The following is a 26,564-nucleotide window of genomic DNA, read 5'->3' as shown; positions in this document are numbered from 1 at the left end:
TGAGTGTCTTTGTGATCAGTTAAAAGTGGTAGAATGTATGTACGTGGACTTGCCTAAATAATAACTTTAGGAGAAGACAATCTGAAACATTTGTGACCTTGCACAGATCAGCAACAGACTTTTAAAAGTAAATTACCTTTATTTTAAGGTTTCAGAATAGTAATTCTGTTCTTTACTTTGTATATCAGGATGAAGAAGAGAAGGATGATGGTGAAGCTAAAGAAATTTCCACTCCTACCCATTGGTCTAAACTTGACCCGAAGACAATGAAGGTAACTTTGAAAGTAATGGTATTTAATTTGAAATCTCTGAACAGGAATAGAGGTTGTTGTGGACAGTAGTTTTTCAGATATAAGCCATTAGAAATGAAGTCCACTGGTTTTATATAAATATTCTTTGTTGTTTTTGTGTGTGTGTGTGTGTGTGTGTCAAAATTAAATAAAAGGTGACTTCATACATCAGTTCAGCCACTGTCGAATGTAATATACATGTGCCTATAGTATGAGCAATATTTGCTTTTTGCTTTGGGAACTAACCAAGAGGTGGAATTTCTGCACTTAATTAACTTAAATTCAAGCAGAAGGAATGAAACATAGGAAAAAGATTATGCAGTTTTTAAATAAAATTTAAAAATAAAATGTGGATTGATATACATCTGAAATAGGAAGAAGATAATTTAAGAGCCTTTTTTGAAAATCTTTGATTAACCCATCATACTAGTTTGTTTTTGCTCCCCAGCGTCTTTGGACCTATTATCTTTTTGCAGTTTTGCATCTCTGGGCCTATATGGTGAATGTAGATCCATAGATTCTACGTACATAAATTCTACATAGATCAGAAGCTGGCTTGCTTTTGCAACTTCCTGTTTAACACATAAAAGCTGACCTTTTTATTAACTTCTGTCCTCAGCAAAATATAGGTTTTTTTCTTTTTTATGAAAGTCTAGTTTTTAAACCAGCATTGCTTTGTTTGTTTGTTTGTTTGTTTGTTTGTTTTTTGCGGTACGCGGGCCTCTCACTGTTGTGGCCTCTCCCGTTTCGGAGCACAGGCTCCGGACACGCAGGCTCAGCGTCCATGGCTCACGGGCCCAGCCGCTCCGCGGCATGTGGGATCTTCCTGGACCCGGGCACGAACCTGTGTCCCCTGCATCGGCAGGCGGACTGTCAACCACTGCGCCACCAGGGAAGCCCAACATTGCTTTTTTAGTAGAGAATGTGTATCATAAGAATGTGCTCTTCTTACACTACGCCAAGTTATTTTCCTCAACATCAGGTTTCATATAGAGTGCTATAGATTCAGAAAGTTAGATTAAGCCTGCACTCCAAGGACTTTTTGTCAAACTGATGGCTCTGCTATTGTTTCTTATTTTAAAGTTTGTATTCCTTTTCTTCTTTTTATGAATAGAAATTTATTATTTGTAAAGCACATTTCCAATAAAATTTGGATAATTTTCAGTATCTCTCCCTTAATAAAGAAAAATTTTAGTAAACAAGATGACAAATTACCCGTATTATCGCGAGAAATTTTTTTTCTTTTTTAACATCTTTGTTGGAGTATAATCGCTTTACAATGTTGTGTTAGTTTCTGCTGTATAACAAAGTGAATCAGTTATACATATACATATATCCCAATATCCCCTCCCTCTTGGATCTACCTATCCCACCCCTCTAGGTGGTCACAAAGCACCGAGTTGATCTCCCCATGCAATGCAGCTGCTTCCCACTAGCTGTCTATTTTACATTTGGTAGTGTATATATGTCAATGCTACTCTCACTTCGTCCCAGCTTACCCTTCTCCCTCCCCGTGTCCTCAAGTCCATTCTCTACGTCTGCATCTTTATTGCTGTCCTGCCCCTAGGTTCATTAGAACCTTTTTTTTTAGATTCCATATATATGTGTTAGCGTACGGTATTTGTTTTTCTCTTTCTGACTTACTTCACTCTGTGTGACAGACTCTAGGTCCATCCACCTCACTACAAATAACTCAATTTTGTTTCTTTTTATGGCTGTATAATATTCCATTATATATATATGTGCCACATCTTCTTTATCCATTCATCTGTCGATGGACACTTAGTTTGCTTCCATGTACTGGGTATTGTAAACACTGCTGCAGTGAACATTGTGGTACATGACTTCTTTTGAATTACGGTTTTCTCAGGGTATATGCCCAGTAGTGGGATTGCTGGGTCATATGGTAGTTCTGTTTTTAGTTTTTTAAGGAACCTCCATACTGTTCTCCATAGTGGCTGTATCAGTTTACATTCCCACCAGCAATGTGAGAGGGTTCCCTTTTCTTCACACCCTCTCCAGCATTTACTGTTTGTAGGTTTTTTGATGAAAACTTGTATTCCTTTTGATTATAAATATAAGGCATGCTTATTTTAAAAATTGGTGTATGCATAAAAAATTGAAGAAAAAAAATTCTCAAGCCTTTCATTCAAACACAGCTTTTCTTTAAAATTCTATGCATTTATATATGGAATTTAAGAAAAAACAAAACTGTCATGAAGAACCTAGGGGTAAGACAGGAATAAAGACTGTGTCCTACTAGACCTACTAGAGAATGGGCTTCAGGATATGGGGAGGGGGAAGGGTAAGGTGTGACAAAGCGAGAGAGAGGCATGGACATATATACACTACCAAACGTAAGGTAGATAACTAGTGGGAAGCACCTGCTTAGCACAGGGAGATCAGCTCAGTGCTTTGTGACCGCCTGGAGGGGTGGGATAGGGAGGGTGGGAGGGAGGGAGACACAAGAGGGAAGAGATATGGGAACATATGTATATGTATAACTGATTCACTTTGTTATAAAGCAGAAACTAACACACCATTGTAAAGCAATTATACTCCAATAAAGATGTTAAAAAAATTCTATTTATTATTTTCCATTATATTTTCTGGGTACAAGCTGGTTGGTTGGTTGGTTGTTTGGTTCTAATCATGTTGTGTAAAAAAGTTGCTGTCTCCTTTTCAATTAATAATAGAGTTTCACATGTAATTATTTTTAAATGTTCTATACTGTTCCATTTAGTTGATGTACTGCTTTTTTTTCTTTGGTATTACCCTTTTATTGGATATTTAGATTCTTCACTTTTTTGGAGGAAGGGATTATGACAAGGAATGTATCCATATAAAAAGTTTCTTTCTTGTGTTTAGGTTATTTCCTTAGGGTAATTTCCCAGAAATTAGAATTTCTGGGTCAAAGAGCATTAACTTCTTCAAAGCATCTTAAAACATGTTGCAAATTATTTTCAAAAAATACTCTGTCGGTTTGCATTTTCACAAACCTTTTTATGAGCTGTACAACTGTCCCTTTCACCAAAATTTAAAAAAAAATCATACAGAAGATCATTGCACAGTTCCCTATTTCACTATCCTGCTTTCTTTTTCTGTGTTTTTATGGTGTGTATATTTAGGTAAATGATCTCCGAAAAGAATTAGAAAGTCGAGCTCTTAGTTCCAAAGGGTTAAAATCCCAGTTAATAGCCCGATTGACAAAACAGCTTAAAGTAGAAGAGCAAAAAGAAGAACAAAAGGAATTAGAGAAATCTGAGAAAGAAGAGGAAGAGGAGGATGATAGGAAATCTGAAGATGATAAAGAGGTATATACTCCTAAAAATACCCTGTACCCCTTTGTAAGCATTTTCTTCTCCCACCCCTTCAGCCGCTGGAAGCCACTGATCTGTTTTCCTGTAGTTTGCCTTTTCCAATATATCATGTAAATGGAATTACGTAACCTTTTTAGTCTGACCTCTTTAACTTAGTATGACGCATTAGAGATTCACCCATTTTATTGTGTTTCTATAGTTTGTTCCTTTACATTTCTGAATAGTATTCATAGTATCAGTGTATCAGTTTGTTTATTCATTCTCCACTTGAGACACAGTTGAGTGATTTCCAAGTCACGTATTTTATTCCTCCCTCTTAAAATGAATAATAATGTTTTAGATATAAAAAAAAATGAAATTTGGTGGACAAAGCCACTAAGTTCAGAGATGGAGTTCTAGTGAAGTGCTTCTGTGAGAATTGTGCTGCTTTAAAGCTGTGCGTTTGATTGCATTTCAGTCCTTAAGACTCAGAGGCTGTTTATTCACTCCCATTTATGCTTCAGTCTTATGCCCAGAAGAGTAACTTATGGATGTTTTCTGAATTTGAAACATGGGGATATCAGAAGTGTGTTACAACACCAGTAATTGGATAAACTGACATTATGTGTTTCCCAATGGAATGCATTGTGAAGTATACGTCATTATTTATGAAGTATTCCTGCCGAAAATGTTTTACCTTAATCTAATTTTAAGAAAACATAAATTTAGAATGTACGAAATTCTACAAAGCAGCTTGTCTGAACTTCCAAAAAATGTCCATGTAATGAAGGAAGAAAAATGATTTAGATTACAGAAGGTTAACAAGACATGACAACTGAATGCACTGAGCGAAACTTGACTGGATCCCGGATAGAGGGGGAAAAAACCATAAAGAGTATTTTTGGGGTAATTGGAGAAATTTGATTATGGATGTGATATTAGATAATGAAGAACTTAAATTTCTTGGATGTGATAATGATTTTGTAATTATGTAGGAAAATTACCTTGTTCTGAAGAGATGCATGATTTCTTATTTTACTATATAAGTTATATTTATTTTTATAGTGAAACTGTCTCAGAGTTGGCCAGCAGGAGGCCTTTCAAGTTGTCTTCTGTGTTCTTGGAAATGTTCTTGTCATTTTCTGAGAACTTTCTTATTTTGCAGCACAATACAGTGTTTTAGTCTCACCGTGTACTATCCCTGCCCTATTACTGAAATCAGCCATTTCCCCAGCAAGTCCTGGTATCTTTTAGTGAAGAATGGTACATCATATTTACTACAATAAAGTCATAAGTTTGTACTGATATCTCCAATTCTACTCCAGCATCACAGAGTTCATTCTAGTTTTCTCTCTTTCCATGTATCTTAACTCCTTTCTCCAATAATGAGAAACATACCTTCTATTATACTTAATATATTTGCTTACTTTCTCAGTTGTCTATCACACTCCCTCTCCAATTTGAATATCCTCACTCTGCTCTCATTCCCTGCCCTGTGCTTTCTCTGTATGGATACCCTCCTTGCTTCATTTGGGTTTCAATTCCTGGTAACTGGGCAGTTCATCTGCTCTGGGCCATTGTAGCACTCCTTCCTCACAGCCTCCATCCCCTGTATAGACACCTGCTTTGCTTGTAGGAATTGCTTTAGAACTGAATTGTTCAGGACAGGAAGAGCAGAAAAAGAAGGCAAAGAGTTGATTTTCACTTTTTGATGTTAGTGGCCTTTGGTGCTCAAATCCTAGATCCACTGATTTATTGGGGTTCAAAAATGGTGATATCATAATTCTTTTTCTGTGTTCACCTATTCCCCTCATCTGCTGTTTGGTTACCCAGGTGGTACAGGTTTGCCTTTTGGTAAATTCATATAGAAGAAGGCAGGATCAATACTTGATTCTTCTCTTTCTTTCTTTTTAAAATATAGAATATTAGGACTTCCTTGGTGGTCCAGTGGTTAAGACTCTGTGCTTCCACTGCAGGGGGCATGGGTTCAATCCCTGGTTGGGGAACTAAGATCCCACATACCGCATGGTGTGGCCAAAAAATATTTGTGTGTGTGTGTGTGTGCTGCTAAATCAAGCACTATTTTTGTTTGTTTATCCAGCTTTCATGAAAATGCATTGGTTCCCTGCCATCTTTAGGTGGTTACCTGTTTGTTTTTATTTTAATTTATTTCTTTTTTTTGGCTGTGTTGGGTCTTCGTTGCTGCTTAAGGGCTTTCTCTAGTTGCAGTGAGCAGGGGCTACTCTTATTGCGGTGCGCGGGCCTCTCATTGCAGTGGCTTCTCTTGTTGCGGAGCACAGGCTCTAGGTGCACAGGCTTCAGTAGTTGTGGCACACGGGCTTAGTTGCTCCGCGGCATGTGAGATCTTCCTGAAACAGGGCTGTAACCCATGTCCCCTGCATTGGCAGGTGGATTCTTACCCACTGTGCTACCAGGGAAGTCCAGTAATCATTTTTTTGTTTTTTTTTACATCTTTATTGGAATATAATTGCTTTACAATGGTGTGCTAGTTTCTGCTTTATAACAAAGTGAATCATTTATACATACACATATGTTCCCGTATCTCTTCCCTCTTGCGTCTCCTTCCCTCCCACAGTAATAGTTTTTTATTTGTTTTGTTCCCTTGCTTTTGTTTTCTTTAAGGAATTCTGATGTCTTGTATTGACCTTTTTTGCTTCCTCAACATTGGTCACTTTTTCTTGAATACTTTTCATTTCTTTTTGATTTTTAAGATTTCCACATTACCTTCTGTTCTTTTAAGGCATTATCTCTTGAGTTTATTTTCTTTTTTATTCCTTCTAGTTTATTTTTAAATTTCTGAAACTATCTTTTCTGATTGTTCCCTAAATTCTGTCACCTCATTTTCTTTTTGTTTTTTTTAGATATGGACCCTTTTTTTTTTTAATGCATATATTTATTTATTTATGGCTGCATTGGGTCTTCGTTGCCGCGCACGGGCTTTCTCTAGTTGCGGCGAGCAGGGGCTTGTTGCGGAGCACGGGCTCTAGGCGTGCGGCTCAGTAGTTGTGGCTCACAGGCTCTAGAGTGCAGGCTCAGTAGTTGTGGCGTACGGGCTTAGTTGCTCCACGGCATGTGGGATCTTCCCAGACCAGGGCTCGAACCCGTGTCCCCTGCATTGGCAGGCGGATTCTTAACCACTGCACCACCAGGGAAGCCCTCGACCATTTTTAAAGTCTTTATTGAATTTTTTATAATATTGCTTCTGTTTTTTTTTTTTTTTTGATGTTTTGGTTTTTTGGCTGCAAGGCATGTGGGATCTTAGCTCCCTGACCAGGCATCAAACCTGAACTCCCTGCATTGGAAGGCAAAGTCATAACCACTGGACCACCAGGGAAGTCCCTGTCACCTCATTTTCTACTTTTAAAATTCTTATTCATGTTGTTCTTTCATATCTTGTAACATTTTCTTTTCCTTTTTTAAATATTTATTTATTTGGTTGTGTCAGGTCTTAGTTGTGGCAGGCAGGCTCCTTAGTTGTGGCTTGCCGGCTCCTTAGTTGTGGCATGTGAACTCTGCATGTGGGATCTAGTTCCCTGACCAGGGATCAAATGCAGGCCCCCTTCATTGGGAGCACAGGGTCTTAACCACTTTGCCACCAGGGAAGTCCCTGTAACATTTTCTTAATGTCTTTTAGCACACTTTAAAATAGTAAGTTAAGATTTTTGTCTGCCTTTTGGCCATGGCTTTCTGGCCCACTTTCATTGTCTGCCAGAGATGTGATTCTGCTCCTTGTTCTTTTTTTTTCTAATAATAACTTTGGGATTTGACCTCAGTACTTTTCTACTGCTCGTGTTTATGTGAATGTAGTTTGCCTAAAGTTTATTAGGAGATTGCTTCAGATAGCTTTTCTAACTTCACAGAGCCCTGTGTTCTGTTATTTTCTTGTTCTGTCAAAAAATATGGTGGCTTGCTGAGATTTCGATCTTTATTGCCCTCTGTCACTTTTTATCTGGACCTTCTCCTCCCTTGTCTCTGTTGTCCCTGTCCAGCTCACTATTGATTTTGCACTCAGAAGTTTCTCCTCGTTGTGGGGCCCTGTGCTGGAAGGATGCCCTGGTAAATCAGCTTTGCAGGTTCATAGGTGGGGCTAGAATGTCTGGGCCCTTTTAGATCTTAACACTGACCCCTTGTATACCCTCACTCACCTATTCCTATTTTTAGCTGCTATTCTTAAATTTACCTGCTGTGCTTTCCATTGCCTGATTATTTTATGGTTTTCCTGTTCTTAGATCCAACAGGCAACCTCGTTGCTTCCTTCTGCTTCCCCCCCCCACACAGATGTCAGTAACACATAGATGTTGGGGTCTGCTCACTTGTATATTGGGGTTTGTGGGGATACCTTATCACCTCGTTTTGTTGTGCATATACATGGATTTTGGTTTTGGTATCTAGATTATTCTGTCTCTTTTTAAATGTGAGGATTCAGGTAGACCCACAAACTATGTTACCACCACTGTTTTCCCAGAATCTTCTGATTTATATGATGTTAATATAGGTTTGTCAGGTTTTTTTCCTCTTTAGAAGGCAATTTCTTATGCTGGGAAATTGAAAAGAAAGAGAATTAGGAGCCATAAAAGCAGCTGTCCTCTTTATTAAATTTGAACTTTACTCCCTTCTTAGCCCTTAAGGTTGGTATTATCATCGTAAGGAGTCATAGAAATTTGCCCTTTTTCTTTACATATGGTATACATTTGGTATGTATACATAATGTACATGCAGGTTTAACCATTACTTAAAATTTCAAATATGTAGGAAGAAGAAAGAAAACGTCAAGAGGAACTAGAACGCCAGCGTCGGGAAAGAAGATATATTTTGCCTGATGAGCCAGCCATCGTTGTACATCCAAACTGGGCTGCAAAAAGTGGCAAGTTTGATTGTAGCATCATGTCTTTGAGTGTTCTTTTGGACTACAGATTAGAGGATAATAAAGAACATTCATTTGAGGTAATGTTTTAAGTTTGAATTGGGATCCAAATAAAGTTCATACGTCGGTTAATATATCTCTTAAATCTCTTTTGAGTGCCCCTTTCACTGTTTTTGTTTTTTGTATTTTCCTTCCAGTGTATTTTTTGGGGAAAGAACAACCAGATGATGTTCGCTACAGACTTACTTTTGCTTATTGCATTCCTGTGATATGGTTTAAATGTTCTTCTGGCCTCTCTATTTCCCATAAATTGATATTTGGACCTAAAGTCTCAATCCGGTTCAGGTTCAATTATTTTTTTCCCAAGACTACATCACAAGTAGTGGTGTAGTGGTGTGTTCTTTTATCAGGATATTGGGAGACATACGATACAATAATCTCTAATTGCTTCTCTTGGGAATGTGGTAGCACTTTATTATTTACTCTAGAATTAAAATACCATTTAGTGGGATTGAAACTTTTACTTGTGATTGATTTAGGTGTAAGATAAAATAATTGATGTTTATATTTTCAACATGAATCTGTTTCTTTGTACCATTACTTTAGAATAGCTTTACAACAAACAGTTCATGTCATTTTTCAAAACAGTTGAAATGCACTTTCATCCCTAAGTAAGTGATTGCTTCATTCTTTAAACAAAACAATGTAAAATATCCCCAAATATCAGTTTTGTAAATAGCCTGTACAAAATTATAATTGTGTTCAATTATTGTATCTTATCAACATGTCTCACATTGTGTTATTTGATAAATTATACTGTAAAAATCAATCATACCTACTTGACCCAGGAGGCATTGTTCACCAGATGGTAAGATAAAAATGAAGTGCTTCGACTAGAGACATTTGCAAACAAATATAGAGGACTACTGAGGCAATTAATAAACATGAGGGCTTCCCTGGTGGCGCAGTGGTTGAGAGTCCGCCTGCCGATGCAGGGGACGCGGGTTCGTGCCCCGGTCCGGGAGGATCCCACATGCCGCGGAGCGGCTGGGCCCATGAGCCATGGCCGCTGAGCCTGCGCGTCCGGAGTCTGTGCTCCGCAACGGGAGAGGCCACAACAGTGAGAGGCCCGCGTACAGCATAAAAAGAAAAAAAAAAAAGGGAAAAAAAAATAAATAAATAAACATGAAATGCATGTTTATTGGTTTTGAAATAAACTATGTTACAATATTAACATATTTATATTTTTTGAAACATTGATAATTCCTGTAAGCCAGTGACCTTAAACATTATATACAATGTGATTTTATTTTTATTACCAATTGCCATAAATTTAACTCTTAACAGTGCCTATCATGTAGTAATCATTCAAGAAGTAAATAAATGAAAAAAAATAGTCTTTGGTATTACTGCTTAAAAAGTATATACTGTATATCTAACGGATGCTGTAAGAGAATGCCAAATTAATGCTGTTCAGTGGAAACAAGGTGATTTAGGAACAGCCCTCTGCTAGCAGAATGATCCTTTATTTTTCTTCCTCTCCACCTAACATACCCCCTTGGTTAGTTTCCTTTTAATCTGTCATTAGAATGTAAGTCATTTTGGTATATGAATTTAAAAGAAATTATTACTGAGAAAAACCGTATATCAATAATAAATAAATTTTTTACTGATCTAATGCTAGGTGTATCTTTGTCTTTCACTGCTTGTAGATGAAAAGAGATGTAGAATTAATACTTAGCTTCTAGTTACTTCTCTAGGTTTCTTCCAAGCTAACACATTTTAACTGCTTTTTTGTTTTTTGATTATTTATTTATTTTTGGCTGCATTGGGTTTTCATTGGTGCACATGGGCTTTCTCTAGTTGTGGCGAGCGGGGGCTTCTCTTGTTGCAGAGCACAGGCTCTAGGCGCACAGGCTTCAGTAGTTGTGGCACATGAGCTCAGTAGTTGTGGCTTGCGGGCTCTAGAGCACAGGCTCAGTAGTTGTGGTGCACAGGCTTGGTTGCTCCGCGGCATGTGGGATCTTCCCGGACCTGGGATCGAAACCTTGTCCCCTGCATTGGCAGGTGGATTCTTAACCACTGCACCACCAAGGAAGTCCCTTAATTGCTTTTTATTTGAGTAATAGAAGATAGAAAAGTCTAAGAAAAATATGTGACTCTTGCTATTTACTTACACAAATGGAGATTTTATTTAATTTTTACATTAATAATTAAGAGAAAAGAATTCTCAACATCTTAATGGTCATTTTACTGATAATAGATTTCTTTTTATTTAAAATGTATAAAGATGGCATGAATGAAAGAAAAATAGATTGTAAGATCAATTATAGTTTTAATACATTGTATATTTCTTTCTGATCAGGAAGATAGTCTGATTGAAGTGTTTTACCAATTATACTGAACACATTGCCAAAAATTACATATTTTAGAACTGTTGTAACTATTTCAAGTTCTAGACCCTTTTAATCTGTTGAATGCAATTTTCTTAGATATATTTACATAGGGAATTCCCTGGCAGTCCAGTGGTTAGGACTCAGTGCTTTCACTGCCTGGGTCCAGGTTCAATCCCTGGTCGGGGAGTTAAGATAACCTACAAGCCATGCGGCATGGCCAAAAGAAAGAAAGAAAAAAAGATATATTTACATAGGATATTTAGTATATAATTTTAGGTTCATGAATATATTAAAGCTCATTATCCCTGGATCCTTGCATAGTAATAATGCTTACTCCCTACTCAAGAGTTTGATTTGGTTTCCCCTGCGTGGCATGCTCTTCTGGGTATCTATTTAATGGCTCATTCCCCTTGCTGCCCTCACATCACTTTTCAAACGTCACTTGATCAAAAAGGCCATCTCTGGCTACACTCCCTTGTTACTCTCTGTGCTCTTATCCTGCTTGTTTTTCTTATAATTCAATGTTGATTTGATTATTCCACACTTTGTCCCACTAGATTGTTAGCTTATGAGAGTTGGGATTTTTATCTGCTTTCTTCACTGCTGTATCCCCAGTGCCAAGAACAGTCCCTGGTACATAGTAGGCATTTCATAAAAACTTGTTGAGTCCACCTCATGATAAATGTATATGATAAAGTAATGCAGTTATTATTTTTTGTAATATTTGGCCCAAAGTATACCAAACATAGTATTTATATCTTCAGGAGAGTTTTTGAGGATTTTGAGGCTACTCAGCATCATTGACATCAATTATTATAATTTTATTGTTACTGCACATTAATTGTCAGATGTGACAGATTATCATTTGATAAATTACTGATTTGCTGGATTTTTTCAATATTTCTATTAAAGTTGGCTGGGTTACTGTTTGTCTTTTTATAGGTTTCATTATTTGCAGAGCTTTTCAATGAAATGCTTCAAAGAGATTTTGGCGTCAGAATATACAAATCATTATTGTCTCTTCCTGAGAAAGAGGATAAAAAAGAAAAGGAAAAGAAAAGCAAAAAAGATGAGAGAAAAGATAAAAAAGAAGAAAGAGATGATGAAACTGAGGAGCCAAAACCCAAAAGGAGAAAATCAGGCGATGATAAAGATAAAAAAGAAGATAGAGATGAAAGGAAGGTCTGTAAATATTTCCAGGACCAGCAGCCGGGTTTAGTTTCTAATTAGTCTTCTGGAGTGTAACACATAACAATGAATTCCATCAGAATAGTAAAATGTAAAGGCCAAACTAAAAACTTTTAGTGTATTATTAGAAATTTAAGTCTTTGAATTAAGCCTATATAAGCATCTATAACTAGTTTTCTGGTACTTTATTCTTTAAGGTATATAGCATGATGGTTTGATTTATGTAAATTGTGAATGGTAGTTTATTCTTAAAGTATATTATTGTTACAAGATATTTATAATGTGATACTATTTCAAGTAGATTTAGTCAATTTAATGTTTTTCTTTTAGTCATTTGATGTTTGGTGAGATCTTGCTTAATTTTAAGACATTTTAAATTACAGAAAGAAGATAAAAGAAAAGATGATTCTAAAGATGATGATGAAACTGAAGAAGATAATAATCAAGATGAATATGATCCAATGGAAGCAGAAGAAGCTGAGGATGAAGAAGATGGTATGATTCCAATTTATTTTCCCTTAGGATGAAAAATACAATTTTTGTTTGGGGACTCTGTATCACTGAAATCTATAATTATTTTTTAGACTAGAAACAGTAAAATATTCTCTAGTGAAATTAAGTATTTTACTAATTTTTAGGTGAGAGGATTGTTTTAAGAAATGTTATTTTTAACTATCATATGTTCCATATATAATTAATGGTAACTCAACTTGAGGGGAAAAAATTTCCCAAACGTGGTGTTAAAATGTGTCATGAAAAGGTATAATCGTCTTCCTTGTTTCATAGAATATAATCTTCTTTAGAAAACTAATTAATTATGAAGACTATCATACAAGCAAAAGAGTACATATAGCATATAGAGTTTAAAGACTAATAATAATAAGTACCTGTATACCTATCACCTATGTTTTAAATAACAAACTTACCAGTAGTAATGATATTCAAAATACTTTACTAGTCATAGATGCCAGCCCTAAAGTACTTATGGAGTACCACTGAGTACCTGTCAGTTTCCATGTAGATTTGGGACTTTTTTTATTATTATTTATTTATTTATTTATGGCTGTGTTGGGTCTTCGTTTCTGTACGTGTGCTTTCTCTAGTTGCGGCGAGCCGGGGCCACTCTTCATCGCGGTGCGCGGGCCTCTCACTGTCGCAGCTTCTCTTGTTGTGGAGCACAAGTTCCAGACGCGCAAGCTCAGTAGTTGTGGCTCACGGGCCTAGTTGCTCTGCGGCATGCAGGATCTTCCCAGACCGGGGCACGAACCTGTGTCCCCTGCATCGGCAGGCGGACTCTCAACCACTGTGCCACCAGGGAAGCCCCCAAAATTTTTTTTTGAGGTGACAAACTCATAAGAGTTTTTTTGTTTTGGTAGTACATATCTTTGAGGATTATTACTACTTAAGGTGTTCTTGGTTTGCCTCTACATTTTTTCTTTCTACCGCAGCATTTTATTTTTCTTCTAATTGATGAAAATACTCAGACATAAAAGAAGTTGAGAGAATAGTGCATTGAATACCCTATATCCCGCAGTTGATTCAGTAGTTAATATTTTATCTTATTTGTGTTGTCTGTGTGTTTGCATGTGTATGTTTCTGATCCATTTGAAAGTAGGAATTCTTCAACTTGCCTAAGAAAATACATTCTCTTAATCACAATTCCATAATCACCCCTAAGAAAATTAACAATAATGTCATACACCATCTATTGATGCCATCTAATGTGTACTCTTAATTGTTCTAATAATTCAGTAGCAGTGATATAATATGCATATATCAGTATTTATTTTATCTTCATTACCTGCTCTGCTCAATGAAGATTAGCCCTTTTTTCGGTTTTTTTGGCTGTGTTGGCTCTTCGTTGCTGCGCGTGGGCTTTCTCTAGTTGCGATGAGAGGGGCTACTCTTCATTGTAGTGCACGGGCTTCTCATTGTGGTGGCTTCCCACTTTGTGGAGCACGGGCTCTAGGCACGTGGGCTTCAGTAGTTGCAGCACGTGGGCTCAGTAGTTGTGGCTCGAGGGCTCTAGAGTGCAGACTCAGTAGTTGTGACACACTGGCTTAGCTGCTCTGAGGCATGTAGGATCTTCCCGGATCAGGGCTCAAACCCATCTCCCCGCGTTGGCAGGAGGATTCTTAACTGCAGCACCACCAGGAAAGTACCAAGATTAGCCTTTTTTACAGTCCCATTTTCTCTCCCCCATCCTCCCAGTATTGTTTTATCACTGCTTTTGTTAAATCACTGAACAGTGTTCTCATTATTTTATGTCAGAATGTCCTAGCTCTCATCCCTTAGTTGTCTTCTTTATTCCTTTTCTACCATATAACTGCCTTAGTGGTGGTCTCTTCCATTCTCCCAACTTTAAGTACAATCTGCATGTACTGACAGTTCTCAAATTTATATCTCAAGTCAGACTTCTCTTATTCTTCTATATCAGCTGCCTATTTGTCATCTCCACTTAAGCTATCTGACATTTCAAGATAAACATGTCTAAACCTGAACTCCTGCTTTTCCTTTTCACCATAAAGAAAACAAACAAAAAAATCCTCTACCTTCTGCCTTCCCCACCTCTTTTGATGGCAATCCCATCCTTAGAGTTGTTCAAGCTAAAATCTAGGAGTCATCCTTGACTCTCTCTCTCTCTCTCTCTCTCTCTCTCTCTCTCTGTCATATTCCATTTCCAGTCTATCAGGAGGTCATATTGCCTCTATCTTCAAAATATAACCAGAATCAGACCATTTCTCTGCAGCGTCACTTATCTAACCTTAATCCAACCCATGCTGTTTCTTGCCTGGATTATTTTAATAGCCCCTTATACTGGTTTCCCTGCCTATCCCCTTCCTCTAAAGTCTCTTTTCAGTACAGTTGCCAGAATAACCTTTGTATAATTTAAGTCATTTATTTGTTCAAATTCTTACAGTTGCTCTCCATTTCACTCTCTGATAAAAGCCACAGTGTTTACAATGACCTCTAAGACCCTACCATATCAAGTCTTTAATTTTGTGTCTTACAACTCTTTGCACTTGTTCATTGCACCTCAGTCACTGGGACCTCCTTGAACCCATTATATATGTTCCTGTGTTAAGACCTTTGCATTGGCAGTTCCTTCTGCCTGCATGCTCTCCTAGAGACCCACCTTGCTGACTCCCTCAACACCTTCAGTCTCTGTTCAGCTATCGCTTTCTCAGGGAGGTCTATTCTGCACCCTATTTAAAATTGCAGTCTCCTCCCCACCCCCACCAAAGTGCACATTCCTGATGCCTCCTTATCCCCTTCTACTTATAGAACTTATAACCTAGTCTACTGTTTACTTAGTTTACTTATTGTCTGTCTTCTTTCCACCTGAATATAAGCTCTTAATAAGAAAGAGATTTTTCTTTATTTTCTTTGCTGATATATATTGGAAGTTCCTAGAACAGCCTAAATATCCAAATAGGCTCTAAATAGATATTTGTTGAACTAATACCATAAACTGCAAAGCCAAGTAGGGTGGTATGATTATAGTTTTGGGGTTTTTTTGGTTTCCTTGGAATTCCAATTGATGCTTGCTTATGTTATCATTTTTCCCCATACTTTGCATCTCATTATCCAATCAAGTTTCCAGAAGACCACTTTTTTCCTCATGGAAAAATAGAATTTGTGGGTAAAATATATATATATATATATATATATATATATGTATGTGTGTGTGTGTGTGTGTGTGTGTGTGTGTATAGTGCCAGTTAATGTCTAAAATGGTGTTGAATCTTCTTAGTAATCAGAGGAGCAAATAACAGTGAGGGTCTAATTTTTACCTGTCAAATTGATGAAACTTAAGTTTCTAATAAAAGGTAACATCAGTTTAACAGGGGTAAAGAGAAGATTACTTTCACTCTTGGGGTGAGTTTAAATTGTTGCATCTTCTCTGGACAGAAGTTTGGAAATGTTAATTAACCATATCCTTTCAAATACCAACACGAATATTTATTTCATAATTATTTATAAAATAAAAAACTAAAATCAGTCTTAATATTCAACAATAGGGAATTATTTAAATGCATTTTGACATAGACATGCAATTAAATTCTGTGCAGTCATTGAAAAAGAAGTTAGAGGATAGTGATGCGGAAAAAGATTACCAAATGGTTTTTATAGACATAGACAGCATGTTCCAAGATGAGCAAGGATTACTTGGATTGTTTTTTCAGCCGTGCTGTGCGGCATTTGGGGTCTTAGTTCCTCGACCAGAGATGGAACCCGTGCCCGCTGCACTGGGAGCGTGGAATCTTAACTACTGGACCACCAGGGAAGTCCCTGGATTTTTTAAAAAATACTTTAAAAATATAGGTTTCAGGGGAGATGGTTTCAAGTGACACCTTTCAAGTTAAATACTCAAAATAAGCTGGGTCGTGTCTGTAAAATGTGAATAAATGAAAGGAGAGGTTTCTTAACCATTTCTTAACTGAGGAATCTGAGGCTCTTAGCACTAAATCAATTTACCCATGATAATAAAACTATAAAGCAGCTGAACCACTCTGTACTGTATTTTATATATATATAAATAATTAGGTTCCAAGGACATATTATCTCTTTCTTTAAAACAGTTTATTTCTGTTCCAATACATATCACAAACTCACCCATTTTAAGTGTATATAATTTAGTTTAATAATTTAACAATTTAATAATTCCTAGTAACTTCATAGAATTGTGAAACCATCACTACAATCCAGTTTTAGAACATTTGTCTATTTCCTTTTTTTAATAACAACTTGAGATATAATTCACATATCAACCAGTTCACCCATTTAAAAGTATACAGCTCAGTTTTTTTTGTTTTTGTTTTGTTTTAATATGTATTTTGGTGGTACGCCGGTCTTAGGTGTGGCACGTGGGGTCTTCGTTGCCGCATGCAGAATCTTTTAGTTGCAGCATGCAGGATCTTTTTAGTTGCAGCTTGAGAACTCTTAGTTGCGGCATGTGGGATCTAGTTCCCTAACCAGGGATCGAACCCAAGCCCCGTGCATCAGGAGCATGGAGTCTTAGCCACTAAACCACCAGGGAAGTCCCAACTCACTGGTTTTTAACATATCCATCCATCACCACAGTCAATTTTAGAACATTTTCATTTCCACAAAAAGAAATCCCGTACTCATTAGCAGTCAGTCCCATTTCCCTCCCATCTCCTCAGCCCTAGGCAAGCACTAGTCAGCTTTCCATCTCTGTAGATATTCTGGACATTTCATATATATAAATAGAATCATGCAGTATGCAATCTTTTGTGACTGGCTTCTTTTCACTTAGCATAATGTTATCAAGGTTCATGTGTGTTTTATCATGTATATTCTATTTAATATAAAGTTTTCTCTATATTGTTACTATTCGCGTACAACTTCTCACCTAAAGCAGTCTTTCCCAGAGTGTTCCAAAATATTAACAGGTATTAAGGTTAATAAAGTATACTGGGGTCAAATAAATTTGGGAAACTTGGGCTAAGCAAAGGTCTGCATGTTTTACTACAGAATTTCTTAGCTGCTTATGTATGTTGTGGATGTTCAAGAAGGGAATATAGGGCTTCCCTGGTGGCGCAGTGGTTGAGAGTCTGCCTGCTGATGCAGGGGACACGGGTTCGTGCCCCGGTCCGGGAAGATCCCGCATGCTGCGGAGCGGCTAGGCCCGTGAGCCATGGCTGCTGAGCCTGCGCGTCCGGAGCCTGTGCTCTGCAATGGGAGAGGCCACAACAGTGAGAGGTCCGCGTACCACAAAAAAAAAAATAAGAAGAAGGGAATATAGTGTGAAATATTATAAATTTATGCTGTGTAATATCTCAAGCGCTAATTAACTCCTAGTGTTTACTGTATCTCCTATTTTATCAAGAAACCCTTTGTTACTCCGGGCTTTCTGATGGAGATCCATTTGAGAGATCCAGAAGCCTCTAGAAACAAAATTTCTCTTAAAATTGTTGACAGATCATTAAATATCGACAAAAAAGCTGTTTAGTTGTATATAATTCATGAAAGGATGATGTATTAGTTCACTAGGGCTACCATGAAAGGTACCTCAAACTGTTTAGCTCAAACAATAGAAATTTACTGTCTTCACAGTTCTGAAGGCCAAGTCTGAGATGAAGGAGTTAGCAGGGTTGGTTTCTTCTGGGGGCTGGGAGGTAGGGTCTGTTCCAAGCAGCTCTCCTCAGCTCTTGTAGATGGGCATCTTTTCCCTGTATTGTCACATCATGTTCTATCTGCATGTGTCTGTGTCTAAATTTCCCCTTTCTTTAAAGACAGCAGTCATTGTATTAGAGCTCGCTCTAATAACCTCATTTTAACTTGATTATCTCTGTATAGATAGACCCTTTCTCCAAATAAGGCAACATTCTGAACTACTAGGGGCTTAGGACCTCAGCTTTGGAACTTCAGGGGATAACAGTTGAACCCATAACAGATTTATTCTTCAGTATTAGTTGAATAACAAGCTGTTAATGGTGCTTGACCTGAGGGCGATGGCTGAGGTCTTCAGGAACTGGGTAGCTTATGGATAGGTAAGAGAAAGGAGTTTACTTTTTGTCAGTTTTCTGTTTATTTATTAAGAATAATTTATCGAATTTCCTATCTTTTTTTAAAATTTATTTTATTTATTTTTGGCTGCGCTGGGTCTTCGTTGCTGTGCACGGACTTTCTCTAGTTGCAGCGAGCAGGGGCTACTCTTTGCGGTGCGCGGGCTTCTCATTGCAGTGGCTTCTTGTTGCAGAGCATGCGCTCTAGGCGTGTGGGCTTCAGTAGTTGTGGCACGTGAGCTCAGTGGTTGTGGCATGTGGGCTCCAGAGCGCAGGCTCGGTAGTTGTGGCACATGGGCTTAGTTGCTCCGTGGCATGTGGGATCTTCCTGGACCAGGGCTCGAACTCGTGTCCCCTGCATTGGCAGGCAGATTCTGAACCACTGTGCCACCAGGGAAGCCCAAATTTCCTATCTTTTATCAAAGGACACATACATTAGTGTCAGTAAATCTGGGTGTTAGGTCTTTCTTATTAAGAATATTTCAATTCTCATATGTAGTTTTATTTTGCAATAATTCATCTGCAGTTAGTTTTACTATATTGGCTGTTTTTCCTTTTATCTTGTAGTAAATATTCTCTGCCCTGTTTTGTTTAAATTTATGTTTCAATTTTTTGTATAAAATTCATTCATGTTTGGGAACTAATTCCCCCAAATATTTATTGAATTGAATCCTTGTATTTGAATCAGTAAAGTCCATTTTTTTCTTCTCTGTAGTTTCTTTATAAATTTCTTCCTGTTCTTATTCTTTATAATTTTCTTATAAAATCCAAACTGTTTTTAGTCGTATAATATTTCTTTGTTTTTTTAATCTTTTGAAAACTGATCAGTAATAGAAAAGTATTTTCAATCTGTACAGTTGTTGAAATTTTATCTATTAATGAGTCTTTTGCTGCTGTTGTATTTATTTTATAGATCGGGATGAGGAAGAAATAAACAAACGAGATGACAAAAGAGATATTAACAGATACTGCAAGGAGAGGCCCTCTAAAGATAAGGTATGTATTAAATACTGAAGTATGTTTGACATACATTATTATGTTTAATGTGTACAACACAGTGATGTGACGTTTCTGTATAATACTGTATTTTTTATAATATGATAATTTCCATTTCTTACATAATCCAGACTTATTATTAAACATAACTAAGTGATGAACTTTATTGATCCTTGTATATCTATATATTACCACTCATCAGAATTCAGTCGGTTGTATTTTGGTATTTGTGGTTTTATCAGATAATCAGTATGTCTTACTTCTTTCTTCTCTATACATAAATCAGATCAATTCATTTTAGCTAAGATGAGGTAAAGATGTTTGCAGATTTTTGGTATTTTTTGGTATTATATGGACACAGTCTAATTTTCTCACTTATCAGGGGTAAAAATTATGTACTGTATCTTCTGCATTTTCTTTAGGAAAAAGAAAAGACTCAGATGATCACAATTAACAGAGATCTGTTAATGGCATTTGTTTATTTTGATCAAAGCCATTGTGGTTACCTTCTTGAAAAGGATTTGGAAGAAATACTTTATACTCTTGGACTGCATCTTTCTCGGGCTCAGGTAATCTATCTCGTGAATATTTAAAATTAAAAGCATGTTTAAGTAACTTGGTCTTTTTAGTACCTTTGACTTTTTGAAATATAAAAGCAATACAGGGACTTCCCTGGTGGTCCAGTGGCTAAGACTCTGTGCTCCCAATGCAGGGGACCCGGGTTCGATCTCTGGTCAGGGAACTAGATCCCACATGCCACAACTAAGACCCAGTGATGCAAAATAAATAAATAAATTTTTAAAAAAAGCAATACAGGCTTATAGTAATACAGTTAAGCAATACTGAAATAAATAAAGTAAAAGAAGTTAAAAGTCTCTTCCTCTAGTTCCACTCCTTTGGCCTAATATATAAACTTCTAGATCCTTTTGTAAGCAACTCATATGTATATATATATGATAGTTCCAGTTTTATAAACAACACATGAAATCATTCTAAACATACTGATGGACAACTTTTTTTCATTTAATAATATATCATGGGCATTTTACCATGAAAATGGAGACCCATTTTGTTCTTTTTATTACTGCCTAGTATTCCATGGTATAGATGTGCCTTTATTGCCTTAACTAGTCCCAGTTGCTAAATGGCTTTCATTTTTTAGAATTACAAGCTATGCTTTAATAAACATGTTTGTACGTATACTTTATGTATTGACGTTTTTATCAGACTTTTTTTGACAATTTTTTTCAAGTGATAATTTAATTTTAGGTTTATAGAGAAGACAGTTAAAAGCGTAAGTGCTCTAATTGAGTGGTAGTGGATACCTGAGATGCCATTGATGTTTATCATATGTGAAAATTAGAACACTGATGTTCAAGGAGAATCAAAAACTTATTTTCATCTTTTTAAATAACAGGTAAAGAAGCTTCTTAATAAAGTAGTACTCCGTGAATCTTGCTTTTACCGAAAATTAACGGACACCTCAAAAGATGAAGAAAATCATGAAGAATCTGAAGCATTGCAGGAAGATATGCTAGGTTTGAGTATATTATTTTAAGATCATGCCATTTTATAACCATATTATTAATTAAAGAAGAAAATAACATAATAAAATATGGTATCTTTTAGGGACTTCCCTGGCAGTCCAGTGGTTAAGACTCCGTGCTTCCCCTGCAGGAGGCACGGGTTCGATCCCTGGTCAGGGAACTAAGATCCCACATGCTGTGTGGCGTGGCCAAAAGAATATGGTTTCTTTTATATTATAGGAAACAGATTGTTACTTCCAACACCGATAGTAAAACAGGAATCAAAGGATATGGAAGAAAATGTTGGCCTTATTGTGTATAATGGTGCAATGGTCGATGTAGGAAGCCTCTTGCAAAAATTGGAAAAGAGTGAAAAAGTACGAGCTGAAGTGGAACAGAAGCTGCAGTTACTAGAAGAAAAGACAGGTAAGGAAAAGCATTGGATATGAGGTACTTTTAACACTCTATTGGGATATATATGTGTACACACGTATATACATACCTATACTCGTGCATATCCATACCTTGTTTTAGTCTAGACACATAATGTAAGTTTACTTTTCACCATTTCTGTTAAAGGTTATAAAATTGCTTAGCTTTATAAGAATTAATCTTAGATCTTCATGTGCATTCTCAAGCTCGATTGTTGTTCTGTTGCATCCTTTTAATCCTCCCCTAGTTCCACTTAGTCTTCATTAGTTTCTGCTACTTTCTCTAGTCTGTACAATTATCTTAAAATGGAACTTGGATTTAGAAGTAATACTAGGTAAAACTTAATTTAAATGAAATGAGTTATTATAGTGTGCTTTATAACTATTAAAATTGACAATTGTGGCCAGTTTAAAGAATTATATACACTGTTTATTCTCCTAGCTTAAGTATTTTTAACCTCAGAGTTAAATTGGAAATTTTAAAGGGTAAGATGGTGAATTTGGTTTTGTTTTGTTTTGTTTTGTTTTGTTTTGTTTTTTGACAGATGAAGATGAAAAAACCATATTAAATTTGGAGAATTCCAACAAAAACCTCTCTGGTGAACTCAGAGAAGTTAAAAAGGACCTTAGTCAGTTACAAGAAAACTTAAAGATTTCAGAAAACATGAATTTGCAATTTGAAAACCAGCTGAATAAGACAATCAGAAACTTATCCACAGTAATGGATGAGATCCACACTGTTCTTAAGAAGGTTAGCTGTTTTGTACATTCAACATTTTCATAGTTTATTCCTTTTCTAAAAAGTCTATTTCTGGCAAATTTAATATTATTAAGCTCTTAGTGGCTTTTCTAACAGAAAATAGTGGTAGCATTCTGTCCTTCATTAGATTAGTCAAAAGCAATTCCCCAAAGATGGTATTTTCCTAGAACTTACTTCAGATGTCAACATGATTTATGTGTCCAGACTTTTTTTTTTTAACTATTTTTGGCTGCATTGGGTCTTCATTCCTGCGCGCGGGATTTCTCTAGTTGTGGCGAGTGGGGGCTACTCTTCATTGTGGTGTGGTGGCTTCTCTTATTGCGGAGCATGGGCCCTATGCGTGCAGGGTTCAGTAGTCGCAGCACGCAGGCTCAGTAGTTGCAGAGCACATGGACTTCAGTAGTTGTGCACAGGCTAAGTTGCTCTGCGGCATGTGGGATCTTCCCAGACCGGGTATCAAACCTGTGTCCTCTGCATTAGCAGGTAGATTCCTAACCACTACGCAACCAGGGAAGTCCTGGTGTGCAGACTTCTTAAAAAGCAAGTTTCACTTGCATTTCTTTTAGAATCAGAGGTTGAGTTTGAACTTGAAGAAGAAAAGCCATTCACTTTTTTTTTTTTTTTTTTTTTTTGTGGTACACGGGCCTCTCACTGTTGTGGCCTCTCCTGTTGCGGAGCACAGGCTCCGGACGCGCAGGCTCAGTGGACATGGCTCATGGGCCCAGCCACTTGGCGGCATGTGGGATCTTCCTGGACCGGGGCACGAACCCATGTCCCCTGTACTGGCAGGCGGACTCTCATTACTGTGCCACCAGGGAAGCCCCATTCACTTCTCTTTTAAACCCATTTATTGGGCAGAGTTGAGAAACTTTTTGACACTATCAAAATTAATTTATTAGTATTCTTTGTCTCAAAAATAACTAGTAACTCAGTGCCCTTGTAAACTAACTTCAGTAATTGAGAGACCTTCCACCTCCTGGGTCTCACTCAGAGAACAAGAAGACAAAAAAGAAAAACCACAGTGCAAGGAATATACTGCTGTTAGTAATATAGTCCTAAGAACCTCTAATTTCTTAGGATTTAGATGGCTTTCTCGAATACTAGAAGTCATTCTGCACAGAATTGAGAGATTTCTTTCCTACTCTCCCCTTCCCCCCACCCGGTTCAATTTTCCATAGATGGTGAAATGGGCTATCTGCAGTATCTCTGTTTAGTAATGATTATTATTTTTAAAGTTACATTTAAGAGAATTTAATAAAATATACTTTTCCTTTGTGTATTTTATAGGATAATGTGAAGAATGAAGATAAAGATCAGAAATCCAAGGAGAATGGTGCAAGTGTATGATAAAATACATGTAGTGATGAAGAATGCTGATAAGTAATGTAATATATAAAATCATGATACAAGAATGTTTGAAAGTGATGCATGTTTGATTTTAGTAGTATAAATATCTGTTAGTTCAAATGATGTATAAAGTTTTATGAATGTGAGAGTCTTTGCTTTTGAAAATTGCTTGTAATTCCTGGCATCCAAATTATTAAACACTCCTTGAGTGAAATAATTTTGCATTGCAAAATGTTTTAGGATGAACTTTGTTATAGTTTTAACCCCAATAAAGTTCATCAGTTTAATTGACGGTAGTGTTCAATTACAAATCTCTTTTATTAAAAACCTAGACAGTTGTAATTTTATTTATAGAATTATCATTACTAGTTTTTTTGTTGTTTTTTTTTTGTTTTTTTTTTTTGCCGTATGCGGGCCTCTCACTGTTGTGGCCTCTCCCGTTGTGGAGCACAGGCTCTGGACACGCAGGCTCAGTGGTCATGGCTCACGGGCATGTGGGATCTTTCCGGACCGGGGCACGAACCCGTGTCCCCTGCATCGGCAGGCGGACTCTCAACCGCTGCGCCCCCAGGGAAGCCCTCATTACTAGTTTTTTAAAAAAAATTTAGCCTTTTAAAATGTCAGTATGGGGCTTCCCTGGTGGTGCAGTGGTTAAGAATCCGCCTGCCAATGCAGGAGAGACAGGTTTGAGCCCTGGTCCGGCAAGATCCCACAGGCCGCAGAGCAACTAAGCCCGTGTGCCACAACTACTGAGCCGGCACTCTAGAGCCTGCGAGCCAGAATTACTGAAGCCCGCATGCCTAGAGCCCATGCTTGGCAACAAGAGAAGCCACCACAATGAGAAGCCCGCGCACCACAACGAAGAATAGCCCCCCGCTCAGTGCAATTAGAGAAAGCCCGCAGGCAGCAACGAAGATGCAATGCAGCCAAAATAAATTAAAAAAAAAAATTTCAGTATGAATCATAAAATAGGATTCTGCTTAAATTTTGTAAGTTTTTTGGACCACACTTTTTTTTGTTACTTGTCCTTAAATCCTCTCCAATTTTCAGTCTCTAAAAACGTTTATTAAAAATTTAACTCATCCAAACGACAGTACATCAAAAACTAAGAAAATAATTGTTAATTGCCATTGTTATTATATATGTTAGGCTTTACATAAAACACATAGTTTTGATGTTAATGTTAACTGCTTTCAATTAACTGTTCTAGTTTCCCAGAATAGCGCCTATATTACTTTTAATTTTGAGGGTTTTTTTTTTTTAAATGCAGTATATGTCAAATGTACGGTCTAGTACCAAGCCAGTAGATGTCAGTATGATGCCTTAAGTTAAGCCTTCCTTAATTAAAAATAGTTTGTTTTATTAGTCTGTGTATTTCCTTCAGAATTTTAGATACATAATAGTTAATAAACTATTGAGTGAAAAGGTAGGAAATGTGACATACTCTAAAGCAGTGGTTCTCAACGGGGGTGCATTAGCCCCCAGAAGACGTTTAGCAGTGCCTGGAGACATCTGTACCCTTTCCACCAAGGTGAATGCCACTGGCATATAGGTGGTCGAGGCCAAGGACTTGGCTGAATCACCTGCTTTGCATGGGACGGCCCCCCGCAACAAAGCGTTGCCCAGCCCCATATGTCAGTAGTGCCCCGCTGGAAAAACTCTGGTCTAAAGGAGTACAGGGTTAAAAATGACATGTCTTTGAGATAACACTAGTGGAAGCTGAATTGCATCTGTAGCAAATATCAGGTTTTCTGTATGTAAATAACCCTCCCTGGAACGTTTCACTGTCAGAGAATTATATAGTATATTAGGGTTTTTATACTTTATTTTGCTAGAATAATGATTTGGTGTTCCAAACGGGTTAATATGAGAATGTAAGTGCCCTGTTACATGTATCTTAAGCTGAATGGAATCCACGTAGCTCTTACTAAGAAATAGATTAAAATACCTAAAATTCTTTCAAACCAGTTTATTTTCTTTTTACCTTAAGTTGCTCTTTCTGATTGTAATGGTTTGTTGAACTTCTCTGAGGTTGAATTACTGATTGACCCATAATTATACAGTTACTGTATAAATGTTTCTCTATCTTTTAGGTAAGATGAATCATTACAGGGTAGTTAGAAAGTTTTTTCTCCGAGGAAAATCCTGGAGATAATCTGTTAACTAAAAGACAGTGAAGAATATAGTTCTTTAATACAGTATGATTTTGAATGAGAAAAATCATTATAAAGTCTACCTGTCAGACTTATTTTTCCCAGAGATAGTTAAATGAGAATAATATTGGGAGAATGGAGAAAAAATATAAATCTTTCCATTATATTATTACTTAGAGGTAAATTAGAAGTGGAAAATGAGATGAGTAAGCTGGGGGAAAAAAACTACATATAGAATAATTGGTTTTAGTGAAAATGAGGTAAAGAGAACCTGTTTTTGTCTTTCTAAACTGTTTTGGATTTTCATTCAGAAGTAAACATGCGGTCTGTTCTTATATTCTATCAGCTCACATTGACCAAACCAAAAAAAACTTAATCAGATAACAAAGTAGGTCTATGATAACATCTAATTTTGTTTTCCCATTTTTTTAATGTTCTGGATGCCTGTTTTTGTATTTCTAATACTCATTTAAGTCATTTTAAGACAATGAAATTTTAAGATTTTAATATTTCTTTCTGAATATTGCCTAAGTTGTAGAAAATTACTCCTCAAAATGTAACAGCACAAAAAATCCTTTTTAAAGAGAATTACAGTGACACTTAGACTTTATATGTGTACAACTTTTCACTCTCAAAAGAAACATGTGAAGACCCTGAACTGGGTGGGCTGGGGTAAGTGGGACAGACTAGCTGATGCTCTTTTCGTCTATCCTTTCTATGCACCCTAAAGGCTCACAGTACACTTCACGTGTTACCATAC

At 36.9% G+C, this 26,564-nt stretch overlaps 1 protein-coding gene across 1 annotated transcript in view; it reads left to right on the top strand.

Annotated features, from left to right (window-relative positions):
- Positions 1–23,943, top strand: part of CCAR1 (cell division cycle and apoptosis regulator 1) — a 52,788-nt gene extending 28,845 nt beyond the window's left edge. The window contains exons 15-25 of the mRNA XM_024765529.1: positions 189–272; positions 3,419–3,604; positions 8,363–8,554; positions 11,813–12,052; positions 12,442–12,553; positions 19,505–19,587; positions 20,010–20,156; positions 21,005–21,125; positions 21,354–21,539; positions 22,090–22,295; positions 23,592–23,943. Of these exons, the coding sequence (XP_024621297.1) occupies positions 189–272; positions 3,419–3,604; positions 8,363–8,554; positions 11,813–12,052; positions 12,442–12,553; positions 19,505–19,587; positions 20,010–20,156; positions 21,005–21,125; positions 21,354–21,539; positions 22,090–22,295; positions 23,592–23,651 (1,617 nt within the window). The 3' untranslated portion in view covers positions 23,652–23,943. The remainder of the gene's footprint in view (positions 1–188; positions 273–3,418; positions 3,605–8,362; positions 8,555–11,812; positions 12,053–12,441; positions 12,554–19,504; positions 19,588–20,009; positions 20,157–21,004; positions 21,126–21,353; positions 21,540–22,089; positions 22,296–23,591) is intronic.
- The last annotated feature ends 2,621 nt before the right edge of the window (positions 23,944–26,564 follow it).

The sequence above is a fragment of the Neophocaena asiaeorientalis genome, unplaced genomic scaffold (genome assembly GCF_003031525.2).
Source record: "Neophocaena asiaeorientalis asiaeorientalis breed wild unplaced genomic scaffold, Neophocaena_asiaeorientalis_V1.1 scaffold31, whole genome shotgun sequence".
Lineage (NCBI taxonomy): Eukaryota > Metazoa > Chordata > Mammalia > Artiodactyla > Phocoenidae > Neophocaena > Neophocaena asiaeorientalis.
Note: the sequence above shows the minus strand (reverse complement) of the source record. Positions and strands in the feature narration are given on the sequence as shown.